Below are 26,054 nucleotides of genomic sequence, written 5' to 3' on the forward strand. Positions count from 1 at the left end.
TTTCCTGGTTGTGATGGAGGATGGGGATGGGACCAGTGGGGGGCCCTGGAGAAGAAGGTTAAATTGTGGGCTCATGGTGCATTTTCTACGTTTTGTGTGTGTGTGTGTGTGTGTGTGTGTGTGTGTGTGTGTGTGTGTGTGTGTGTTTTGCATATTCCTATTTTTATTCATTTCACTCATCTGGAATAATTAAGATGTGCTTGCAACTGGTATAGTTTTAAAATGTTCTGATATAGTGTATGCTGTTTTTAATGACTTTGTCTAAGTTTTATTTTATTGACTTACCTTATTCTTTATTCATTTTACCCCCCAGATTTGTCTTGTGTGAGCTGTATGCCTTATCTTCTAGAACTTAATGCTTCTCAGAATAAACTGACGACATTCTTCAATTACAAGCCACCCAAAAATCTCAAGGTAGATTTTATTAATACACTAATTACATGTGTTAACTGGTTTGTGAAATACATTAACGAGCAAAACAGCACTAAAAGAGAATTCAGAGAGAATAAGACAGAGGAGACATGAAATAAAAGAGGAGAAGGATTTGTGTATCATTTATTTTAGAAAAGGGATCTGGTCTTTCAAGAGATTATCTTTTTCAGAAGCTTTGCTAAAACCTAATGTCCAAACCAATGAACTAACTTCTTTCCCTTTTCTCTGCTTCATTTAAATACTAGTTATTGTTTGTGTATTTTTATTATAGCAGAACAATTTTATACCTGAAAATTCTGTAAAAATTTCCTGGGGGCTTAAATTTTGCCTTCTTTATTGATCCAACCTTTACTTTTGTTTAGAAAGCAGTGATTTCAGATCTTCATTCTTGCTTCTCTGCACTTGCTTTTGCATTTCTGAGGCAGAATGAAGCTCTGTGAATGGTGGTTGATGGAGCAGCTTACTCTGCTGTAGAGCACTGAGTCTCATACTTTAATGTATGTGTAGGTCATGTGGTGTTCTTGTGAAAATGAGATTCTGATCCAGTAGGTTTGAGGTGGGCCTTAGGCTCTGCTTTCTAACAGCCTTCCTGATGAGCCATTGCTGCTGGTCCATGGACCACACGTAAGCAGAGAGGTCATAGATTAATGGTACTCTGATTTTCTGCACACTGGAATCACCTGGAGAGTTTTAAAGACTACTGATGCCTGGATCCCACTGCCAGATATTCTGGTTCAAGTGGTCCAGAGTAAGGCCTGGGTGTGGGAATTTCTAAAAGACCCTGCCCAGGTGGCTCTAACGTGCTGACAAATTTGGGAACCATTGCCACAGCTTGGGATGAGTATTTTTCTATTGGACTCAAATATTTCATTAAAAAGTTGTTTTAAGGAGTGAACATCAATGATTTCCTTTTATTACCTATTTAATTTTGTTTACAAGCCAAATTAATGTAGATCCAACGTATTGTGCTGGAGCTTGCACAAATACGAGTCTTTGAAATCAAGAATCTGACATCCTCCATACTGTCAGTGAGACAGCTTTCTTAATTTTTCTTCTGTTATTTCACATTGCTACATTTTTATCAGTAGTGAGTTTTTTCCCTTTGAAATTACAGTTATTGCTGTGGTGACATTCCTTTATCCAGAAAAGCCACACAAGGTGCCTATTTGTCCTCAGTATGGGGCCTTGTGGCCTCCAGGTCATCAGGAATTGTTCTTGCAGAGCTGTCTTGATTCTCCCTCCCTTGCTGTCCCCTTCTGCCTTGCCCTAAGCCCCATTGAAATCAGCCATGGCAAGAGCGTGACCCGTTTCCTTGGGAAAAACTTGCCTGGAGTTTCTTTCATTCACAACCTTGCCTCACCCCCTCCCCAAAAGACTGCACAAGTAAAAAAAAACAAATCAGGTACCCCATCTTTTTTTTTAAGAGCAGTTTTAGGTTCATAGCAAAATTGAGGAGATTTCCCATATATTCCCAAAATTGAGGAGATTTCCCATATATCTCATATTTCCCATATATCTCATATATTCCCATATTTTCCATATAAAATTGAGAGATTTCCCATATATCTCCTGCCCCCACAAATGCACAGCCTCCCCATTATCAACATCCCCCACCAGAGTGGGACATTTGTTACACTCAAACCTACACTGACACATCATAATCATCTGAAGTCCACAGTTTACATTAGGATTCACTCTTGGTGTTGTACGTTCTGTGGGTTTGGACAAATGTATAATGATGTGTTTCCATCGTTATGGCAGATACCTCAATGTTTAAGTTCCTAGAGAATTAAGAGCAAATGTATTGGTAACTTTAGGAAAGTGCTTGCAAAGTGCCAGAGTGCCCCTGACGAGGTACTTGAACCCTGTGTGAACCCTAAGTGAACCCTTTGTGAACCTGGGAGGGGAATGATTGAGGCCTTCCAATGTTTTCAATGCAGGATCTTACTAAATCCTCCCAATAGAACTATGAGGCAGCTGGGATGGTCCCATTTTACAGATGAGTGTGCAGAAGCACAGAAAGGTTAAATAACTTACTTAACCTTTGCTGGGAGGTCACAGGGCTGGCATTGAACCCCATGTGTGAGACCCAAAGCCCATTTTTCCAGTAAATCACGCTTGTGTATAATGTCTCACCCTCTCGGAAAGTTCTGCTTATGTTTCATTTATTATCTATGTGCCTTGTGCCACCAACCAAAGAAAGCATACATGTCCCAAAGAGCAGGAGCTTATACTTGTACCCTTTTTGTATTTCCTAGAATGATTTTGCTCTTAGTAGGTGAAGAAGGTTCGTTTGATTGATGGGCACTTCTTACAAGCTCTGGGTTCCAGTGGAACTCCCAGTGGGAGTCAGGGCAATATCATAACCCTTTTAAGGCCTCTCAACAAGCCCAGTATCATAAGTGCATGGAGGGCACAGTATTGGCATATAGTCCCAACAGGTGTGTAGTTAGATAGGTATCATGAGTACACACAAGCTGTGGCACAAGAATGAAAGTTGTTGATGGAAAAATGTCAGCTATAAGTAAACCTAGATAATTATAAGTTTATTTCTAGCCCATCATTATTATATAGAAGAAAAAAGTAAATAAGAAATTTCATTTTATCGTGCCAGACTGACTTTTTAATTAAGTCATGGATTGCATTTTACATAGTTGCAATTTGTATATACATAAAATTTTGTTTCTGATTTTTTTTTAACAGGATTTTGTTTGCACATTTCTATTTCTTCACATGATTCACATACTTGTATTTTACTTACTATGCAGTCTTGTTGCTGTATTGTAATCAACTTAACCAATTTTCTACACTTGCCACTTGAGCTGTTTTCAAAGTTTTTTTTAGTGTCCAGTATTTAAAGTTTTTAGTATTTAAAGTATTTAGTATTTAATACATTGATAAAAATAATCTTAGCGCATGGGTTGGGGGAGGTAAAATTACTGTTTTAAAGGGCACAAGAAGATAATAATAGTACTTATTTTATAATTGCTTGATAGTTTTCCAGAAAATGCTTACCATGTGCCTAGCACATTGATGCAGTGTTTAAAAAAAATTTTTTTTAATCTTTTGCCAGTAGGTGAATAATTAAACAAAGTTATTTAATGTTGTTTTTCTTTCTCATATTTTTGAGTAGGAACAACTAATATTGTTGAAAATGCTTTCCTAAGATAGTCAAGTTTGAGAAAGGGTGCTGAGTGGATGAGGTATGGCCTGAGGAATGAATAAGAAAGACTTTTCTGGCCTTTAGGTGGTGACACAGGAGAGTAAATTGAGCCAGAAACAGAGAAGGCAAAGAAGCAGGAAGCAAGGTGTGCATATAAACTAAATGAACACAGGCTATTGGGCGTCAGCAAAAACGAAGACATGGTGGTTAGTAAGGGTGAAACTGAGGTAAGCTCTGAAGGAAGATCAAGAAAGTTTAAAATAAGTGCTGAAAATGGGGAGAGTGACTGAAGAAACAGAAAGCGTTTCTGTTGCGCAGCTGTCCGCGCCAGCCACGGGGAAGGGTCTCCCCCTTAGTACCTCTCAAAGTGGGCAGACAAGGGTCCCAGCTAGGAAACGATTAAACACAAAGGAAGTACGTTAGCCTTGCGTGTATTTTCAACTATGAATTGTAACCCCTCATCAGAAAATACATTCTTGTTGTGCAAGTAATTGTGTGGTTAAGAAGAATGAGAAATAAAGTATAACATCCTGCTCTCTTTCTCTTATCAGAAGGTGGATTTTTCCTACAACCAAATTTCGAAAATGTGTGATTTGTCGGCATATGAGTCTCTCACGAAACTAATTTTGGACAGTATCCTTTGAATGATTAAAGGGGAAAGTTTGATTAAGAGGCCCATTAATACATGTGTACTGGATGACCTGGAATAGTGCCGGATAGGCAATTTACTAGAGATGTGTGACTCATTTAAATGGTTAAGAATTGATATTCACAAAATGAGGATATTTTACTGACCAAGGAGTAAGAGTGCAAATCACAGCTTGCCAAGAACATCTTACACCTGAAAAGCTAAGAAGACAGTCATTCTTCTGATAAACATAGGCTTATTTTTTTTTTTTTTTTTTTTTTTTGCGGTACGCGGGCCTCTCACCGTTGTGGCCTCTCCCGCTGCGGAGCACAGGCTCCGGACGCGCAGGCTCAGCGGCCATGGCTCACGGGCCCAGCTGCTCCGCAGCATGTAGGATCTTCCCGGGCCGGGGCACGAACCCGTGTCCCCTGCATCGGCAGGCGGACTCTCAACCACTGCGCCACCAGGGAAGCCCCATAGGCTTATTTTTAATTCTAGAACCAGATAAGAAGTTCTGTTTTACCCAACTCCTTTCTTCAAATTTGCTTAAACTGGGGCCCTATTTTATGTAAATTCAGTATCAGAAAATCCAGATACGGCCAAAATTAGTGATTATTTATTTTACAAAAGAATTCACACTGGGCTTCCCTGGTGGCGCAGTGGTTGGGAGTCCGCCTGCCGATGCAGGGGACACGAGTTCGTGCCCCGGTTCGGGAAGATCCCACATGCCGCGGAGCGGCTAGGCCAGTGAGCCATGGCCGCTGAGCCTGCACGTCCGGAGCCTGTGCTCCGCAACGGGAGAGACCACAACAGTGAGAGGCCCGCGTACCGCAAAAAAAAAAAAAAAAAAAAAAAGAATTCACACTAAGCTCCCTTTAACTAGCAGTCCTCTCTAGTGTATCTCAAATGATGCTTTCATAAAAATTTTAAAAACGTAAAACCAACAATTTTTGATTTGCAGCCAACTTCAAGAACATATCTGTTGCATGAGCCAGGCTCCTGTGCAAACAGAGCACCTACCTTACCATAGACACACTCCAGCTTCTGGACCCTAAGGGGTTGACTGGGGATCTGTGAGTTCAATGAGCTTGAATCTCTTCCTTACCCTAGAGACCGGTGTTCTCTGGGTGATAAGGGAGCAGCGCCTTCTCTTTCTCAGTATCTTTCTACCCCCCTGAGGATTTTTCAGGGCAGAGTGGAGAATGAATTGATTGCCCTCGGGTGCCTCATTCCAGGGATGTGGCAGCAGCTAGTACACACTAGTAATGAGGCTCTCGAGATGTGGGGAGAACAGAAGGTACGTTTTCTTGAAGACATATTTTGTAGGAAAAACGCTTTATTTGTATATGATGGAAAGCTTAAAGCATCACATCACTCTCTTTAGAACTTGTGTGTGAAAATGAGCAGTTAGTGGACATTTAGAGGGTGCTCTTGAAATGAGCAAGTTTTCCTGAACGTAGCCAAATGAGAAAATGATCAAAATGAAATGTTTTGATGACAAACTAAAAGTAGTACCATTAGCGGCACCCGTCCATAGAACCTGCACTTTCTGCTTGACTGTTGCATATATTGCATTTGGAAAGAGATAGAGTCTGACGGCCCAGAAGCTGTCTGGCTCAGAGATCTACTCATCTCAGGCCATCTAGAAGAATGCTCCCCAGGGACCACCAGCAGTGTCAGCATTGCCTGGAACTTTTTAGAAATGCAGACTCTTGGATGCTACCCCAGACCTCTGAAATCAGAATCTGCATTTTTAACAAGACCCCCAGGTGATGTGAGTTCATACTAAAGCTTGAGGAGCACTGGTCTAGACGTCAGCTGCCCCCCTAAACTCCAACCAGACAAAAGGGATTGAGCATCCAGAGCTCCTTCTATTCTTCAGTGTACCCTGAGTCAGAATGGTGACACAAAAGTCTGGAGTTCTGTCTCCCAGAAAATACTCCATGTGCAAGCATGGAATTGCCAGAGAAAACAACTCCACAGTATTTTGGACTGAAAATGGAGGATGCATTTTAAAACATTTCTATCATGAAAGTCTAATTTCTACATAAATTTATCTTTCCATGTAAAAAGCTGAACTGTTGTGACTTTGTAAATGTCAACGGAGGAAGGAATCAGGGTTTTTTAAACTTGACTTTAGATGTAACAATGGAGTCTTATCTCCAAAGTGTAAAAAGTTTTATTACATCAGAACCGATTGGAATTCAGAACATAGACACATAATTAGAATGTAAATACCGTGGCACAATTCCTCATCTTTGTTTTTAAAAATGCAAAGACAAATACCCAGAACTAGCTCCCCTTCATAAACTACTTCTTAGATAGCTTACAGTTTTGAAAAGAGAGTAGGCTAATTTTTAAACAGTACTAACTATGCCTCTTTCTTTTGTTCTGTTCAGGCATATCATATTGTGTATAATTATGTAATTAGAGTTTTGAAAAGACTTAAAAGCTTTGAGATAAAAAAGAATTTCTAAACAACTTTTTTAATGCCAGAACATTTAAAAACTTAGGTGAAATGGATAAATCCCTAGAAAAATGTTATACACCAAAGCACTGACTTGGAGATAGAAACCCTGAGTAGTCCTACAACTATAAAACTAGTTCATTACAAATTAAAATCAATTAAATTAAAAATCTGCATACAAAAACCCCCAACTTTCAAGAACAAACCTTTCAAAAATGAACAAATTCTTTCAAAGATTTAAAATAGAAGGCATATTCACAATTCATTTTAATGAGGTTACTTTGTTACCCAAACCAGACAAGGAACAGTAAGAGAAAAGAAAATGACAGGCTTATTTCACTTGTGATATAGATGTAAAAATCCTAAACAAAATATTAGCAAACTGAATCTGACAGTATATGAAAAAGATAATATACAATGACCAAGTTAGGTTTATCTCATGAATGTAAGGATAGTTTAACTTTAGAAAAATTTAAAATGTCATTAATGACATGAACAGATTAAGGGAAATAAATCATATGATAAATAGATATAGAAGCTCAATAGATGCAAAAAATTTAATAGAATCCCTTCTTCACAATAAAAACTCTTAGTAAACTAGTAATAGGGAATTTCCTCAACTTGATAAGAATGTCAACAAAAATATTTGAAACAAACTTTATCCTAACTGGGGACATGTTCTAAGCACTCTTTAAAATCAAGGATACAAGACAAGATAACCGCCTTTGCCACTTCTAACCGTCATTGTTTAAGAGGTCTTACTCAGCATCATAAGAGAAAGAAATGAAAGCAAAGTATAAAGATTGATAAGGAGAAAAAGTCATTTCTTGCAAATGATATGATTGTCTACAGAATATAAAAAAGAACTTGCAATAAACTACTAGAAATAATAGAGTTTTGAGAGTTCAACAAGGTAGTTGGATATGACTTCAATAAACAGAAATCGATTGCATTACTCTGCACCACAAACAAGCAACTAGAAAACACAACCTTGAAACGCCATTTACAAGAATATTTATCTTATTAAAGATGAATAAGACCTGTCGGGGGAACATAATAAAACTTTATTGAAGGGGGCTTCCCTGGTGGCGCAGTGGTTGAGAGTCCGCCTGCCGATGCAGGGGAAGTGGGTTCGTGCCCCGGTCCGGGAAAATCCCACATGCCGCGGAGCGGCTGGGCCCGTGAGCCATGGCCGCTGAGCCTGCGCGTCCAGAGCCTGTGCTCTGCAACAGGAGAGGCCACAAGAGTGAGAGGCCCGCGTACCACAAAAAAAAAAAAAAAAAAAACTTTATTGAAGGGTATTAAAGACCTAATTAAAGGGAAATATAGCATGTTCCTGGATATGAAGATGGGAGAAGATGTGTAAATAGAATTTTATAGAAAATGAATCAGAAAGGCTAACAAACATATGAAGACATGTCAACCTCATTTGTATTCAGAGAAATGCAAGTCAAGCTCACGATATACTATATCATATCCATTCAGTTGACAGAATGTAAGAAATCTAAAAATACCATGTGTTGGAGAACACATAGGTCAAGAGGATCTCTATTTTTCTTCCTTATGGGTGTGAAACTAGTTCAACCACTTTGGAAAACAATTTTGTGCAATCTTGTAAAGTTGAACATCCACGTTTTCTATGATCTAGCACTTTCATTCCTATATACAGGAAGTTTAGCATACGTGTACCTGGAGGCTTGTAATAGCAAAAATTGGAAATAGCCCAAATATTCCTTGATAAGAGAGTATAAATAAATTATGGTATACTGATACAATAGCATTATCATATATATAGTCGTGAAAATGAATGAACTGTATATATCTCCATGCACCAGTAAAGTTGACTGTTAATAAAACCAAATATAATTTTTTTTAATTTTTTAAAATAAAAAAAAAATTTTAGTTAAAAAATGTTTTAAATTTTTGGCTGCGTTGGGTCTTCGTTGCTGCACGCGGGCTTTCTCTAGTTGCGGCGAGCAGGGGTTACTCTTTCTTGCGGTGCGCGGGCTTCTCATTGCGGTGGCTTCTCTTGTTGTGGAGCACGGGCTCTAGGCGTGCCGGCTTCAGTAGTTGCGGTGTGTGGGCTCAGTAGTTGTGGCTCGTGGGCTCTAGAGCACAGGCTCAGTAGTTGTGGCACGCAGGCTTAGTTGCTCCGTGGTATGTGGGATCTTCCCGGACCAGGGATCGAATCCGTGTCCCCGGCACTGGCAGGCGGATTCTTCACCACTGCACCACCAGGGAATTCCAAACCAAATATAATTTAGGTATAAAACCAAAGGGGAAAGGGAAGAAGAAATAGGCAATTCAGCCTAGGGGTTATCTCTGAGAGGGAGCCGTCAAGACGTGACAGGAGAGGTGTGCAGAGGTAGATGTAACTTACTGCTAATGTTCTACTTCTTGGGCTGGGAATGGTGGTGGTTTCAAGAATATTCATCAGAGTTTTAAAAGTTAATAAAAGCAGGCCATGTATGGCCAGTGATGTGCCTGTCTTCATTAACATTTTTTTAAATTTGAAACTTAGAAATTAATTTCCTTGAAAACAGTTAGTTACCAAATGTCAAAGTCCAGCTCTATCAGAATTCCCTGGAGGGCTTGTTAAAACACCTATTTCTGGTCCCCACCCTCCAGAGCTTTTGGTTAAGTAGGTCTGGGGTGGTACCTGAGAACTTGCGTATCTAACAAGTTCCAGGATGATGCTGGCATTGTTGGTCTGAGGACCACACTTTGAGATCCACAGCTCTAAGCTAATCAGTCCTGTCTGTTATATCTTGAATGTCATGCTTTTCTCATCTGCTGCCATTCCATTTGTCCTTTTTTAAATGCTTTAGAAATTTGGCTGTTACCTTTCTTTAAACTTTTTGTATTTATTCAAGCTTTTCTTTGTGAGCATCTGTGTTTTCTATTTGAGGAAAAAAAATTGCACTTTTGTTTAAAATAAAATTAAAAGAGAAGTATAATTATCAATATTAAAAGCAGTTATTTAAAATGAAAAACAAATCAGTTAATCAAGCTAGTAGTGCTGGCAATGTGATTGTAGTAGATTATGTTAATACCTTAGAATGAATTTTTAGCTATAAAATATCAACTTTTTAAGTTAATCTTATTATGCTATTTTTTCCTTCTGTAGGTGGGCAACTGATGATTAATTGATAATCACCCCAAATTGAAAGATGATAAATTTTGCTGAGGATTAGTATATTTATTTAGTCTTAAGAAAGGATGCAGTTTATTCTTTACCTGTAAATATTAATTGATCATTGGAATTTATTCCATGATTATAGAATCATGAAGTTTTTAAAAAGTGATTTATTGAAATTTTAAATCCAGACAGGACTTTAGGGATCATCTAGTGCTGTTATTTTATGGGAGAGGAGCCTGAGACTCAGGGAAACGTCCGATATTATTTGGCAAATGGTTGAGCTGAGACTAGTCTGCTGCATTCCATTGTTCTTCTCATGTTACAATTCATTGAATAATTACTACTTTTATCACATAGCCATTTGAAGTGTATGCATGTTTCATTTCTTAAAGATATTCACTCCCATAGTGAAGAACATTTTTCACTGGTAAGGTGATATAGATCCTTCAGGATTAGTTTTGATTAAAGTCATCATTGGGCTTCCCTGGTGGCGCAGTGGTTGAGAGTCCGCCTGCTGATGCAGGAGACATGGGTTCGTGCCCCGGTCCGGGAAGATCCCACATGCCGCGGAGCGGCTGGGCCCGTGGGCCATGGCCTCTGAGCCTGCGCATCCGGAGCCTGTGCTCCGCAACGGGAGAGGCCACAACAGTGAGAGGCCCGTGTACCGCAAAAAAAACAAAAAAAACAAAATAAAGTCATCATTGTGGTTCTTTCCACTAAGAGAATTGTGATGGATTTCCTATTTATTTCTTCGTAACTGTTTTCTGTACACCCGGCCCATATTTTACAGTTGTAGACAAATGAATAAGAGCAAATGCTGACTAGTGAATAATTCATGTCAAGCACTGTGAACTGCTGACAGCATCGCCAAAATGTAAAAATATATTGTTGGGGTTTTCCCTAGCTGTAAAGTTATGCTTATGTGCCTTTGGATTCCTTCACTCAGTTTCCATGAGGATCTAACATTCCACTGTAAAAGATTTATTCATAGAATCATAAAATTTTAGAGCTGGAATGCAGTATGATGATCTTGTATTCTTTGAGTCTCTTTCTCCTGATAGTAGCCTTTTAAAATTAAACTATACCTAAGAGGATTAACTCAATAAGCTAATTCATTGTAATAGTTTAGTGGCTTATCTAATTATATTTCTTCTTATCGGAAAGTCCCAAGACTTATGAAAGAACATGAAAGAATAATGTTAGGAGGAAGGGCAAGTAGCATTTCATGAAAGTTCTTAAGAAAATGGGAGATTGGAGAGATAAAGGTATTCCTGAACTTAGAGCTCTGGATGGACCAGTCCTTCATATTGACTGTTGGCATTGCTGGCAGTCACATATGATGTGACCATGGGAGTAATTAGCAGGGAAAGCCGTTGCGCCACTGTGAAAAGTAGTCTTACGAGCTTGATTGCGGTTGACCCTTGAATAATGGTGGGGGTTAGGGGACCGATCCCAGAGCAATCGGATAGCCACACATAACTTTTCAGTAAGCCCTTTGTATCCATGGTTGTGCACCAGTGGATTCAACCAACCTCTACAGATGGTGTACCACTGTATGTATGTATTTAGTGAAAAAAAAAATCCATGTATAAGTGGACCCATACATTTCAGACCTGTTTGTCAAGGGTCACCTGTAATTTATAGTGCCTAAAATTCCTTGAAATTTAAAGGAGAGTGAAGAGTTGGGAAATAGGAGACAGTTTTGGTGAAATGAACCTATTTCTCAGCAGAGATGTTCAGTCAGCTCCTTACCCTTTGCCCCAGTGCTGTGCGCGATGGCAGTGGCAGCTGCAGAAGCCATGGCCATGACTGCAGGGGGGCATCTGTATTCCTCCTCCTTTTGGCCCTTGCAGTACTAATTTCATAAAACATGACTTGCCCTACTAGTCAAAGCTAGAGAGTAAGCTGGATGCACCAAGGGAACGGCCTCTAATGTCTTGGAAAATTACTGTACACACAGTCAACAGGCTTTCCTTTTCAGTTCCCATTATCTCTTGACAGTGTCCGGATTCCTGTTTTCTAGTTTTCTAATTCTTGCCTGCTTCCCATGGGAGTGCTTCCTGACTCAGCCACCCACAAGCATTTGTTTTACTCTCTGTCATAATTCAGAGTATCTTCGTTTCTGTTGAAGCTGAGCTACCAAGACACTAGTGCTCCTGAAATAGGACTTAAAGACTGTTGCTTCCTCTGCTAGATTAAGACAAATGGCCATTTGAAGTTTTCCGTGCTTAATTTTTCTTACCAAAGATTGCTACACTGAGGATATTTTATCTCATCTATAGAGTGATTGTTTAAATAGCCCAAAGAAAATGGAAGCAGAAAGAAGAATCATGTTTGTGAGCCTAAGTGTCTATTTGTAGAGCTAGTCTGGCAGGAAGCTTTATGAAAGTGGTTTTGAAATGCATGTTGACAACAAGCCAAGCTATGCTTCAGCCCAAGGATTGAATCTGGAACCAGTGAGGAAAATCAAGGAATTTCTGGTTCATTTGGCAATATTTTCTCATCATTGCTTTTAGTTTCTTAATTAAACTCTGTCTCTGGCTTTGTTCTTTCAGAATCAGTCCTGGCCTGAATCCTCCTTTTTGTGCTGCTGGCCAAGAGGCAGAGGATGTGATTCCTTGGGCTCATGTGCTTGTAATTTAGTAACGATAACAATGCCTTATAATTGTGAGGTGCTTGTACAACTCACTCACATACATTTTCTAAATTTTTTCTCATGATGTAACTTTTGGCCTTCACGGCAGCCTGATGTTGTCTCCATTTTATAGATGAAAAATCTGAGCAGAGAGAAATTACATCACATAACTAGTAAGTAGTAGAGTTAGGATAACTGCAAATAATTGTGAGGCAAAATGTATGTTTCTGTGATACTTACAGTCCCTTCCTTTCCCCCCCCAAAAATTTGTTGATTCTGTGATTAATCTCTATAGGTGGGGTGTTAGAAGTTGACCAGAAAAGGCTTTGAGGAAGAAAGAGTTTGTCTCGAGTGGATACCAAGAATTGGAATTGATCTGATATTTACAATTATAATAGTCACTGCCAAATTGCCTCCAGAGAGGCTATACCATAATGAACCCTCTCACCCAGTAGTATGAAAGAATCTGTTCTTCAAAAGCTTGAAAATGTTTGCCAAACTAGTAGGCAAAGGATAGCATCTTAATTTGCTTTCTCCCTACTACAGGTGAAGCAGAGTGTCTTTTCATATGTTTATTATGTTAGCCACTAGGATTTGCTCTTCTGGGAATTTCCTGGATATGTTCTTACCCCATTTTCTATTGGGTTATTGTCATTCTTTATGTTTTCTAGATAGTAATTCTTTGTATACTATATATGTTGTGAATATATTCTCCCAATCTGTCACCTGTATTTACTTATGTAATTAAAAACTAACAGAAGTAGGGAAATGAGGTTGTCAAAAAGAAATACTTAAGATGTTGGTTTAATGCAAATGTTAAAAAAGGGAAAAAACTTTAAAAAGTGGAATTTCAAATTAAGTCCTGAAGAATGGGTAGGGTTTAGAAATAAGTAGGAAAGCAGTATTTAAAAAAATTAAGAAAGTCAAGGGGTATATTCCAGAACTATTGAGAAGATTGACCTGGCAGAATTGGAGCATTCTCACTGGATTATTATGGGGATGAAATTTGATAAATAGGTTTTGCTTAAAGTAAAGGGCCTTAAATGCCAGAGTGAAGAATTTGGAATTTGTCCTGTGAGTTTTTTAATTGAAGCATGATATCCGTCAATATTTTGAAAAAAATTAACCTGACTACAGTGTGTAAGGTGACTTGAGGGCAGGAAGAAATGGATGTTAGAGGTATCCATTGGTGCTAAAGCTGAATTAAGTTGGCAGAGGGGTGAATGAAAAGGAAGGACATATTTGAAGAGATGTTTTAAAGCAAAAATGCCAGGTTTTGGTGATGATTGGACGCCCTGAAGATTACAAGTGGCTGAGAAAATGGTGATATTTTACGCTACTTGGGAGGGAAAACTGAGCTTGGGTAGAGAAGTGATATTAAATCCTAGAAATTTGCCAGAAAGATTGAGGACAGAGAGAGGTAAGTAGAATTGGTGACTTTGAGTTTGCACTTTTAGGTGACTATAAGGATGGAAAACAAAACGTAAGAGTTAAATTTTAAAATAAATAGAAAATCAACAGATGAGGAAAAGAAGGCTGAGTTTAGGCCTCATTTATTATAAAAAGAAGAGAAGCCAATACAGATAGAAGAAAAGGCTATTCCTCTCAGTATCACCCATTTTCTGCAGATGACACCTCCCGGGCTGTTTCCCTGGTTATGGGGATGATAAAGTGCATGTGCCTCTCCAGGGCAACCCTGGATTCAGTTCTGCCTGTGGAAAAGTACAAGAGTTTCTCATGGAGACCATTAAGGAACCAAGGAAAAAACACTGCCAAGGTGGCAGCGTTGGACCACTCTGAAGTGTTTTTCCTCACTGATTAAATGAGTCACATATGAACACAAAGGCAACTGAGCACACTCAAAAGCTATGCCTTTAAAAAAAACAAACTAATTTTACCTGGTGCACTATTAACTTCTATATGAAAAAAATATCATTTTAAGATATAGCATTCATCCTATATTAGCATAGAGTACTTTTTTATTTATGCTGTTGTCTGATTTTTCTAATGATGATTTGACACTAATTCATTTTTTCTTCCAAATGTTTCTAATACCATTTTCCTTAAACATAGTCGTGTATAGGCAATGAGATAGCTGAAATCAACGGACTAGAGCTGTGTAGCAGTCTTACCCACCTTAGTTTGGCCAAGAACAAGATCACAACCATTAATGGCTTAGGAATGTTACCGATCAAAATACTTTGTCTGGTGAGTCTAAAAAAAGTGTTATTCTTTATAGAAGTACTAGTTAATGTCTTAGCAAATATATTAATGATAGTTAGGATTTTTCAGTTTTATAAAGAGCTAATTCCTTCATGAAATGTCATTGTCTTTAGTTCTGTTTGCTCCTTTCCATATCTGGGGTGGCTGTGTGTGTGTGTGTGTGTGTGTGCGCGTGTGTGTGTGTGATGAATAATTCATGCTAAAGTAAAATGATTTCCTAATGTGGTACACAAATTTCATTTTTTAAAAGATTGACTTTGGGCTTCCCTGGTGGTGCAGTGGTTGAGAGTCCGCCTGCCGATGCAGGGGACACGGGTTCGTGCCCCAGTCCAGGAAGATCCCACATGCCGCGGAGCGGCTGGGCCTGTGAGCCACGGCCGCTGAGCTTGCGCGTCCAGAGCCTGTGCTCTGCAACGGCAGAGGCCACAACGGTGGGAGGCCCGTGTACCGCAAAAAAAAAAAAAAAAAAAAAAAAAAAAGATTGACTTTAACAATGAGAAAGGAAGGCATACTTTTAGCAACTATTAAGAATATTTTTATAATAACCAAGAGATCACTGAAGAAATCAAAGAGGAAATAAAAAAAATACCTAGAAAGAAATGACAGTGAAAACATGATGTCCCAAAACCCATGGGATGCAGCAAAAGCAGTTCTAAGAGGGAAATTTATACCAATATAATCCAACCTCAAGAAACAAGAAACATCTCAAATAAACAACCTAACCTTACACCTAAAGCAATTAGAGAAAGAACAAAAAAACCCCAAAGTTAGCAGAAGGAGAGAAATCATAAAGATCAGATCAGAAAAAAATGAAAAACAAATGAAGGAAACAGTAGCAAATATCAATAAAACTAAAAGCTGGGTCTTTGAGAAGATAAACCAAATTGGTAAACCATTAGCCAGACTCATCAAGAAAAAAAAGGAGAAGACTCATATCAACAGAATTAGAAATGAAAAAGGAGAAGTAAAAACTGACCCTGCAGAAATACAAAGGATCATGAGAGATTACTACAAGCAACTATATGCCAATAAAATGGACAACCTGGAAGAAATGGACAAATTCTTAGAAAAGCACAACCTTCTGAGACTGAACCAAGAAGAAATAGAAAATATAAACAGACCAGTCAGAAGCCCTGAAATTGAGACTGTGATTAAAAACCTTCCAACAAACAAAAGCCCAGGACCAGATGGCTTCATAGGCGAATTCTATCAAACATTAGAGAAGAGCTAACACCTATCCTTCTCAAACTCTTCCAAAATATAGCAGAGGGCAGAACACTCCCAAACTCATTCTACGAGGCCACCATCACCCTGATACCAAAACCACGAAAAGATGTCACAAAGAAAGAAGACTACAGGCCAATATCACTGATGAACATAGATGCAAACATCCTCAACAAAATACTAGCAAACAGAATCCAACAGCACATTAAAAGGATCATACACCATGATCAAGTGGGGTTTATCCCAGGAATGCAAGGATTCTTCAGTATACACAAATCAATCAATGTGATACACCATATTAACAAATTGAAGGATAAAAACTATACAATCATCTCAATAGATGCAGAAAAAGCTTTCGACAAAATTCAACACAAATTTATGATAAAAACCCTGCAGAAAGTAGGCATAGAGGGAACTTAACCTCAACATAATAAAGGCCATATATGACAAACCCACAGCCAACATCGTTCTCAATGGTGAAAAACTGAAACCATTTCCACTAAGATCAGGAACAAGACAAGGTTGCCCACTCTCACCAGTATTACTCAACATACGTTTTGGAAGTTTTAGCCACAGCAATCAGAAAAGAAAAAGAAATAAAAGCAATCTAAATTGGAAAAGACGAAGTAAAGCTGTCACTGTTTGCAGATGACATGATACTATACATAGAGAATCCTAAAGACGCTACCAGAAAACTACTAGAGCTAATCAATGAATTTGGTAAAGTAGCAGGACACAAAATTAATGCACAGAAATCTCTTGCATTCCTATACACCAATGATGAAAAATCTGAAAGAGAAATTAAGGAAACACTGCCATTTACCATTGCAACAAAAAGAATAAAATACCTAGGAATAAACCTACCTAAGGAGACAAAAGACCTGTATGCAGAGAACTATAAGACACTGATGAAAGAAATTAAAGCTGATACAAACAGATGGAGAGATATACCATGTTCTTGGATTGGAAGAATCAACATTGTGAAAATGACTCTACTACCCAAAGCAATCTACAGATTCAGTGCAATCCCCTATCAAACTACAAATGGCATTTTACACAGAACGAGAACAAAAAATTTCACAATTTGTATGGAAACATAAAAGACCCCGAATAGCCAAAGCAATCTTGAGAACGAAAAACGGAGCTGGAGGAATCACGCTCCCTGCCTACAGACTATACTACAAAGCTACAGTAATCAAGACAGTATGGTACTGGCACAAAAACAGAAAGATAATGGAACAGGATAGAAAGCCCAGAGATAAACCCGTGCACATATGACCACCTTATCTTTGATAAAGGAGACAAGAATATACAATGGGGAAAAGACAGCCTTTTCAGTAAGTGTTGCTGGGAAAACTGGACAGCTACATGTGAAAGAATGAAATTAGAACACTCCCTAACACCAACACTATACACAAAAATAAACTCAAAATGGATTAAAGACCTTAATGTAAGGCCAGGCACTATAAAACTCTTAGACAAAAACATAGACAGAACACTCTATGACATAAGTCAAAGCAAGATCCTTTTTGAGCCACCTCCTAGAGAAATGGAAATAAAAACAAAAACAAACAAATGGGACCTAATGAAACTTAAAAGCTTTTGCACAGCAAAGGAAAACATATAAACAAGACAAAAAGACAACCCTCAGAATGGGAGAAAATATTTGCAAGTGAAGCAACTGGCAAAGGATTAATCTCCAAAATTTACAAGCAGCTCATGCAGCTCAATACCAAAAAATGAAGAACCCAATCCAAAAATGGGCAGAAGACCTAAATAGACATTTCTCCAAAGAAGATATACAGATTGCCAACAAACACATGAAAGGATGCTCAACATCACTAATCATTAGAGAAATGCAAATCAAAACTACAGTGAGGTATCACCTCACCAGTTAGAATGGCCATCATCAAAAAATCTACAAACAATAAATGCTGGAAAGGGTGTGGAGAAAAGGGAACCCTCTTGCATTGTTGGTGGGAATGTAAATTGATACACCCACTATGGAGAGCAGTATGGAGTTCCCTTAAAAAACTCAAAATAGAACTACCCTATGACCCAGAAATCCCACTACTGGGTGTATGCACTGAGAAAACCATAATTCAGAAAGAGTCATGTACCACAATGTTCATTGCAGCTCTATTTACAATAGCCAGGACATGGAAGCAACCTAAGTGTCCATCGATAGATGAATGGATAAAGAAGATGTGACACATACATACAATGCAATATTACTCAGCCATAGAAAGAAACGAAATTGAGTTATTTGTAGTGTGGTGGATGGACCTAGAGTCTGTTATACAGAGTGAAGTAAGTGAGAAAGAGAAAAACAAATACTGTATGCTAACACATATACATGGAATCTAAAAAAAAAAAAAAAGGTTCTGCAGAACCTAGGGGCAGGACAGCAATAAAGACGCAGACATAGAGAATGGACTTGAGGACGTGGGGTGTGGGTAGATAGGCTGGGACGAAGTGAGGGAGTGGCATGGACTTATATACACTACCAAATGTAAAATAGATAGCTAGTGGGAAGCAGCCGCTTAGCACAGGGAGATCAGCTCCGTGCTTTGTGACCACCTAGGGGACTGGGATAGGGAGGGTGGCAGGGAGACACAAGAGGGAGGAGATGTGGGGCTTTATGTATACGTATAGCTGAGTCACTGTTATAAAGCAGAAACTAACACACCATTGTAAAGCAATTGTACTCCACTAAAGATGTTAAAAAATAGAATATATTTTAATGTCTTATTGATGAAATAACATTTAAACATATTTAAGCATAATATTTATTGCAGTTAAAACTTCATTGCTCTCAAATGAACCACTGGGCACTGAATTTGGCAGTCCTTTTATATCACTATGTGCCAGTTTCCCATTCTAGAAAACCAGAATTAGTGCTGAGCATAAATGAACAATTCCCATCAAGAAGTTAAAATTTTTAATGTTTTTCCCATAAAGAGCATGCTTCTTAAGCTGTATGACAGTGTGACTCTGACTGAATGAAAATACAGACAATTTATTTTAAAATCAGCAGGATCATAGTTGTTCCAAAGATATATACAGTATTTTTGAAATAACAGTCTAGCTCATTAATTTTGGGGTGATTATATAGTTTGTAGATTGTCTAGGATTTTTTCTTTTTCCTTTCCTTCTCCTTCTCACTTCTTACCCTTGGATGGCTTTGGGGTTCTTTATTATATCTGTCATGAGGTGGACAGGGGGGATTTTAAGCCGTGAGGCTAGTAGCTTATTAATTTCTTACGTGAACTATCCCACAGGTGAGTGTTGAACATTGTTGTTTGAAATGACATCTTGGGTTATCTGCAAATTTTTGACATATACAATGTACAATTCCTGTCTTATTAACCACAGACAGCTGAAGGTTAGCTATGTGTTAAGCCTGAAGTGCTTTTTCAAGAACCTTCACTTCTTACAATAAGTTAGGTGAGGGTAAAGTACTGGTTCCCAGTACTGAGGTTGGAAATGAAGCATGGAAAGGTTTAATAATTTCCCTGAGTTTTTCTGTTTTCTGTCCACTAAGCCATGTAAGCAAAGCATAAATGAAAATGAATTTGGTAGGCTGAATTGCAAATTTAAAAATTATAAAAGAAAGTCACATTTTAAAATTATGATAATTTGAAGGATTATTGGCAGGATATTCTATTCAATTTGCAGCTTCTTAGAACCTTATCCTTTTATTTACATATCTTTTTCCATTGGCATTCCCATTAACGTTAAGTGGAGCATGATATGTGGAAAGAGATTGGGGGTGTGCTTAAGGGAATGAGAATTGAACTGATTATTAAGAATGACATCACATAGCACTTTCATCCTAAGACTTTGTTTCAATAACTAAATAAATAATCTGTGTTGATAATTTCATCTCAAGTAGCTTTTAGAAGAAGCATAAAAGACTTATTTTTCCTCCAGGTAGATTAGGTGGATTGTTCCCAACCCCCACCCTCCTCACCCAAGATGAACTAGAAAATACAGAATATGCCATCATTCATTTTCCTTAAACTTTTTGAGAATAAGGTTTTCTTTTCCATATATTAATAAAATTCATAAAATAAAATGATACTCATTTGTTTCAGCAGTTTTTAATACTTTTTAAAAGATTTGTGGTATCAGTAATCCAATTGGTTTACTACTGAAAGTAATTCACTTTACAATTTAGAGAAAAAAGAACAATTCACTATACAAACCAATTGTTAATTCTCTTCCATCAACTTTTTTTTTTTGTAATAAATGTATTTATTTTTGGCTGTGTTGGGTCTTCGTGGCTGCGTGCAGGCTTTCTCTAGTTGCGGTGCACGGGCTTCTCATTGTGGTGGCTTCGCTTGTTGCAAAGCAACAAGAGGGCTCTAGGCACGCAGGCTTCAGTAGTTGTGGCACACAGGCTCAGTAGTTGTGGCTTGCGGCCTCTAGAGCACAGGCTCAGTAGTTGTGGCACACGGGCTTAGTTGCTCCGCGGCATGTGGGATCTTCCTGGTCCAGGGCTCGAACCCATGTCCCCTGCATTGGCAGGCAGATTCTTAACCACTGTGCCAACAGGGGAGTCCCTCTTCCATCAACTTTTACCATAAATATTAGGGGGAAATGTGGTTCACTTATGGTCTGCTCTGTCAACCACCTCCTTTAGCAAGTAAGGACAATACATTCCAAACTTCAAAAATCATTTTGTCTTAGTAAAAGCCATTTTCTTTTTCCCTCCCAACTTGGGAGATTGAGAATATTTCTCATTTCATTTTAGTTTCTCTCTAAAGACCCCCTTCTCCCTGCTAATCATGATAGAACAAGCAAGAAGAACTGTTCATGCAGGCACTAGACGTGCACTTTGAGAAGAGATGTATCAGTTTTTCATCATTGGATAAAGGGTTTTACTAGATAACTTTGACTCGGAAATTCTGATTCGTAATATTTCTCAGTTCTGCTTTCTTTTTTGACCATAGATTATCTAATAAAACTTTTCTATGCCTCAATCTGCTCTTGTGCATCTACCACTTTGAAAGCCATAAGGGACGCTCTAAAGAAGAATTACAGTTCATCTTCCACATGTACAGCACTTCAAAGGTCTTTGGGGAAGAGGTGTATTATACATAAATTTGATCTGTGGGTATATTTTAAATAGGATATTGAGGTCTTATTTCAGTAAGTTAAATTAATAAGGATATTATGTTCAGTTTACTGTAGTTTTTTTCTTTCCCCTTTCTATTACACTTTCTAGAACTTTTTTGAACCGTAGGAAATTTGACTTAGGCAAATGGAGTTATGAGTATTTTTGCTTATTATGGAATTTTTCAGACATATATAAAAATAAAAGGAATAGTTTAATGAACCCCCATGTACTATCATTCAGTTTTATAGATTATCAACATTCTATTAATATATTTTAAACAGCCATAGAATTATACTAATGAACATAAACCCTGCTCATTATTGAAGTGAAATCTTATGAAAAGTTGAGTGAAAATGAACTCTTACCATTAAATACATTGGGAACATGTACCAGGAAAAATATTATAGATGGTAGAGAATACTATAATTTAATTTTTTAGTTCTAAAATGCTTAGTAAAAGTTTTAAAAGTTTAAGGATGGGGGAATTCCGTGGTGGTCCAGTGGTTAGGACTGCACACTTCCACTGCAGGGAAACAGGTTCGATCCCTGGTCAGGGACCTGGGATCTTGCGTGCGCAGTGTGGCCAAAAAAAAAGTTTAAGGATGGGTATAATGTGGCATTAATTGAAACCTCAAAATTACACTTTACTGTGATTCTCAAAGTTTAACTTTACTGTGGCATAGTTTTATACCTCAAAGGCTAAAGAACCCAAGGAATTTTGAGAATGTTGGGAAATGTACAAGAAAATACAAATTATTGGGTTTCCCTGGTGGCACAGTGGTTGAGGGTCCGCCTGCCGATGCAGGGGACACGGGTTCGTGCCCTGGTCTGGGAATATCCCACATGCCCCGGAGCGGCTAGGCCCATGAGCCATGGCCGCTGAGCTTGCGCATCGGGAGCCTGTGCTCTGCAACAGGAGAGGCCACAACAGTGAGAGACCCGCCTACCGCAAAAAAAAAAAAGAAAGAAAAGAAAATACAAATTATTGTTATCACTATAAATTGTTGTTATGGGTACAGGGGTGTTGGGAAAAAGAACAGTGTTTAAGTCTTATATCTTTCTCTGTTTCATGGTATTGTCTAAGAAGATGCTTAAGCGTGAATTATTTAAGAACTTTTTTTATGTATCTATTGTTGTAGAACATGCCACCCCAAGTGTGGTGGCGTGGAGAAATTCTATTAGTTAACCATTTATTAGCTAGCAGTTCTGTAATCTGAGCTGGGCCCAGCTGGGTGGTTCTGCTGGTCTTGCCACGTCCAGCTAGCAGATTGGCTGGGGGCTGGGCTCAGCCAGGATGCTGCAATGGCTGGGTTTCTCCTCTCTGTTTAGTCTCAGGGCTCCTCTCCAGGTGACCTCTCCGTAGATTCTCTCCAACAGAGTGGCTAGAGTTCTTGCATGGCAGCTTAGGGCTCCAAGACACAAGAGGAGATGCTGCCAGACCTTCCTAAGTCTTAGATTTGGAACCGGGACACTTCTGCCATATTCTTTTGGTTAAGGCAGGTCATAGGTCTATCCTGGATTCAAGAGGTGGAAACTGTACAAGAGCATGAATAAGTGGAGGCATGTACCAGACCACTACAGTCCTCATGATATGAGGTGATTATATTCAGAATATTTCTGAAAACAGAGTGTATGTGGGAGTTACAGTATTCAAGTGGTTTTCTGTGATGGTGATGAAAGAATTGCATTAAATTTACATTTCTAAAGATAAGCTTGGAGCTATGCTGCCATTAAGCTTGAGGTTAGCGATGTCAAAAGCTTATACTACCTAGCTTTTGTCTTTCCTATTGATTCAAACATTCATCTGCTTTACCTCTAGTGAAAATATTATGTTCTGAGTCTTCCAGCTGAAAGACTGGGATTTCTTTCTGGGGTGTATGTATATGTGTTTAGGGAGGTGAAAGATGGGAATGGGAGGGGGACAAGAATGTCTTACTGATTTTAAGAGGTTTGGGGCAGTACCCAGGACGAAAACTTGTCATTACACTTTTCCCTTTAGGACATTAAGTGTACTTTATCAATTTCAGAGCAATAACCAGATTGAGGAGATCACAGGTTTGGATGACCTAAGGGTCCTGCAGATCCTGGATCTGAGCCACAATCAGATCAGTAGCCTCCAAGGCTTAGAGAGTCATGACTTCTTGGAAGTCATCAACCTCGAGGATAATAAGGTAATGTCATATTATACTTTATATGTCTTGGTTTTAGTGTCTATGATTATTTCTCAAGTGCTGTCACATTCAGTGCCAGCTCAGAAAAGTTATTCTAGAAAACCTCCTGGAGCAACTGTTGAAGGACTGCTTTTTTTTTTTTTTTTTTTTTAAATAAGTACTAATTCTTAATTTTTGAAGATTCCTAATTACATTGTTTTGAAGGTTTAAACTGCAACCAGGTGCACATGACTTTGTGAAGTAGATATACTCGTGTGAAATTTGGGGTAGAAAGATGGCATTAGGAATGTCTGACGTGTCAGAGGAGGGAAATTAGAGACAAGAGAGTAGCCTCAGGCTGGTGTTCAGGCTGGTGTTGCCTGTGCCCCATTTAATGAGAAGAGACACAGGAAGTGAATTCTTATATCCTATTTGTAACAATAGGGTACATTCCCAACCCGAATGAGTTGGGGATTGGACTTACTCAAATTACCCTATCTGGCTTAATGTACACATTGCTTCACCAGTTATATCAATTGGCTTTCACTCTTAATTACATTTATTTTTAATAAAGCATTTGTGCTCCTAATCATGGTGTATTAAGTTGGTACCTATAACTCACCTCTTATGCAATCAGATCTACATTGTGATTTTATTCATCTCGAGTACTTTTTCATATTTTGGGGAAAGATTTCATAAGGAAGACGAATGGTTATTTCTTCTTGAAAATGAAAATTTTGGCTAACCCTGAAAGAGACATAGATCCTAGCTGGAGTGAGATGCGTTCCTGTGGAGATATTTCTCTGTTCGGCTGTGTTGGTGCTTAACAGCTGGGTCTGATGACTCTTTCTCCAATGAGCTTCCATTAGCTGTTAGATTTCTAAAAATCAAGAAAAGGAGGCAATCTTTAGGTCTGGGAAGAAGTGGATTTTTAATCACAGGCAAAAACTGTTCCTCCTCATTTTCACTTGACTTGCGTATTAAATTGTTTGTTAACTCCTAAGGTTAATTCTAGTGGGTGACTTTTGTTCACAGTCCCACCTGTCTTATGAAGTCAGTACAATCTCTGTCTCATATGGTTTTAGTGTCTTTTTCATGAAATGGCCATTAAAATGGTTTGCAGGTACTTACAGGTGGTGTTCAAACGGCAGAATGCACTCATTACATTTCAACTCAGTGCATCTCAGGATTTAGGAAAAGGAGTAATGGTAATAATAATGACAATTACAGTCATAAAATAATGCAGAGATTTGCATTGCGTATTTATGCACAAGGCACTGTTTTAAGCACTTTGCATATATCATCTCATTTAATACTCATTATAACCCTATTATTATTGCTATTCTACAGATGAAGAAACTGGAGTAAAGAGACGTTAAGTAACTTGTCCAAAGTTATACCATATCCAGCGGATAGCAGAGCCAGGGTTCAAACAGAATGATTTGCCTCCAGAGTCAGTGTTCTTAACCCTGCAGGCTAATACATTAAATGAAATGCTAATGGCCCTCCCTTCAGAAAAGTGTGTGGTGTTGTCATGATCTAGAAGAGTGCTTTCTGGCTTAAATATAACGTGAGCCTCATGTGTCATTTTAAATTTTCTAGTAGCCACAATAAAAAGGTAAAAAGAAACAGGTGAAATTAATTTTTTGCTTTATTTAGCCCAATATATCCAAAATATTGTCATTTCAACATGTAATGTTTATAAAAATTATTGATGAGATATTCTGTTGTTTCATACTATGTTTTGGACATCTATTGTGTATTTTGCACTTACAGTACATTTGAATTTATCCTAGCCATATTCCCAGTGGTAAGTAGCTACATAGGGCTAGTAACTCCCATATTGGGTAGCACAGGTCTAGAAAGACCTCATGAATAGTATGGTGTTCTCTTCCATTCCAGGAGACTTTTCAAATTACATTTGAAATAGTTGAAGAAAAAAAGGGGGATCATTAGGGAAGAACAGAGTTTATAATTTTCAAATGTTGAAGAGACTCCATTAAAAAAGAAAAAAGTGGCCACACGTTCCAAAGGAGGGATCCTTTGGCAACGATTGGGTCCATAACAATGGCACAATTCCCTCACTCCCTGCTGGGAAGGTTGGGGAACAACCAACAGTATGTGAAATATTCTGTAAGCCGAGCCATCCAAAGATTTCCTCAGAGATTTCTCTAGCACTACTGAGAATACTGTATATCAAGGATGGAAAATTTATCATTTAAGAGAAACATAACATAGCTATTGCTTCTCATATGATTAACTTGATGTTAGGAATATTATCTTATTGGGAGCACTTTTATCAGTATTATTTACTTGGTATAAGCTGTTGAAACATTGCCGTCGCTTCACATGATCATTTGAACATCTCTTTTAAGTGTTTTTGCAAATTCATCATGAGCTGGTGATTTGGGGGCCTTTGTCACTCTCCATTCTACAATCCTTGTTAGATTTTAAGTCATTTCTATCATTTAAAACTTATCCCCCAAAACGTTAACTCTATCACAACCTCAGCCTTTTCTTCTAGAAGCAAAATATTGGTCTGGGAGTTACATAGAGACTGCTGTTTTACTTCTCTGAGTCTTACTTAGTGTCATTATTTCATCTCTCTATCTATCTAGCATGTATTTGTTTTGTTTTGTTTTGTTTTTGCGGTATGCGGGCCTCTCACTGCTGTAGCCTCTCCCGTTGTGGAGCACAGGCTCCGACGCGCAGGCTCAGCGGCCATGGCTCACGGGCCCAGCCACTCCGCGGCATGTGGGATCTTCCCGGACCAGGGCACGAAGCCGCGTCCCCTGCATCGGCAGGCGGACTCTCAACCACTGCGCCACCAGGGAAGCCCTCTAGCATGTATTTAAAAAAAAAACTTAACAG

The 26,054-nt window shown here is 38.5% G+C and overlaps 1 protein-coding gene across 1 annotated transcript in view; it reads left to right on the top strand.

Moving 5' to 3' along the window:
• The window catches only part of LRGUK (leucine rich repeats and guanylate kinase domain containing), a gene marked incomplete at both ends in the record, with an annotated part of 121,658 nt that overhangs the window by 20,739 nt on the left and 74,865 nt on the right, over positions 1–26,054 (top strand). Inside the window, 4 exon segments of the mRNA XM_079711855.1 lie at positions 314–414; positions 4,147–4,228; positions 14,548–14,672; positions 23,061–23,204. Of these exon segments, the coding sequence (XP_079567981.1) occupies positions 314–414; positions 4,147–4,228; positions 14,548–14,672; positions 23,061–23,204 (452 nt within the window).

The sequence above is a fragment of the Hyperoodon ampullatus genome (assembly GCF_949752795.1).
Source record: "Hyperoodon ampullatus genome assembly, chromosome: 9".
Taxonomy (NCBI): domain Eukaryota; kingdom Metazoa; phylum Chordata; class Mammalia; order Artiodactyla; family Ziphiidae; genus Hyperoodon; species Hyperoodon ampullatus.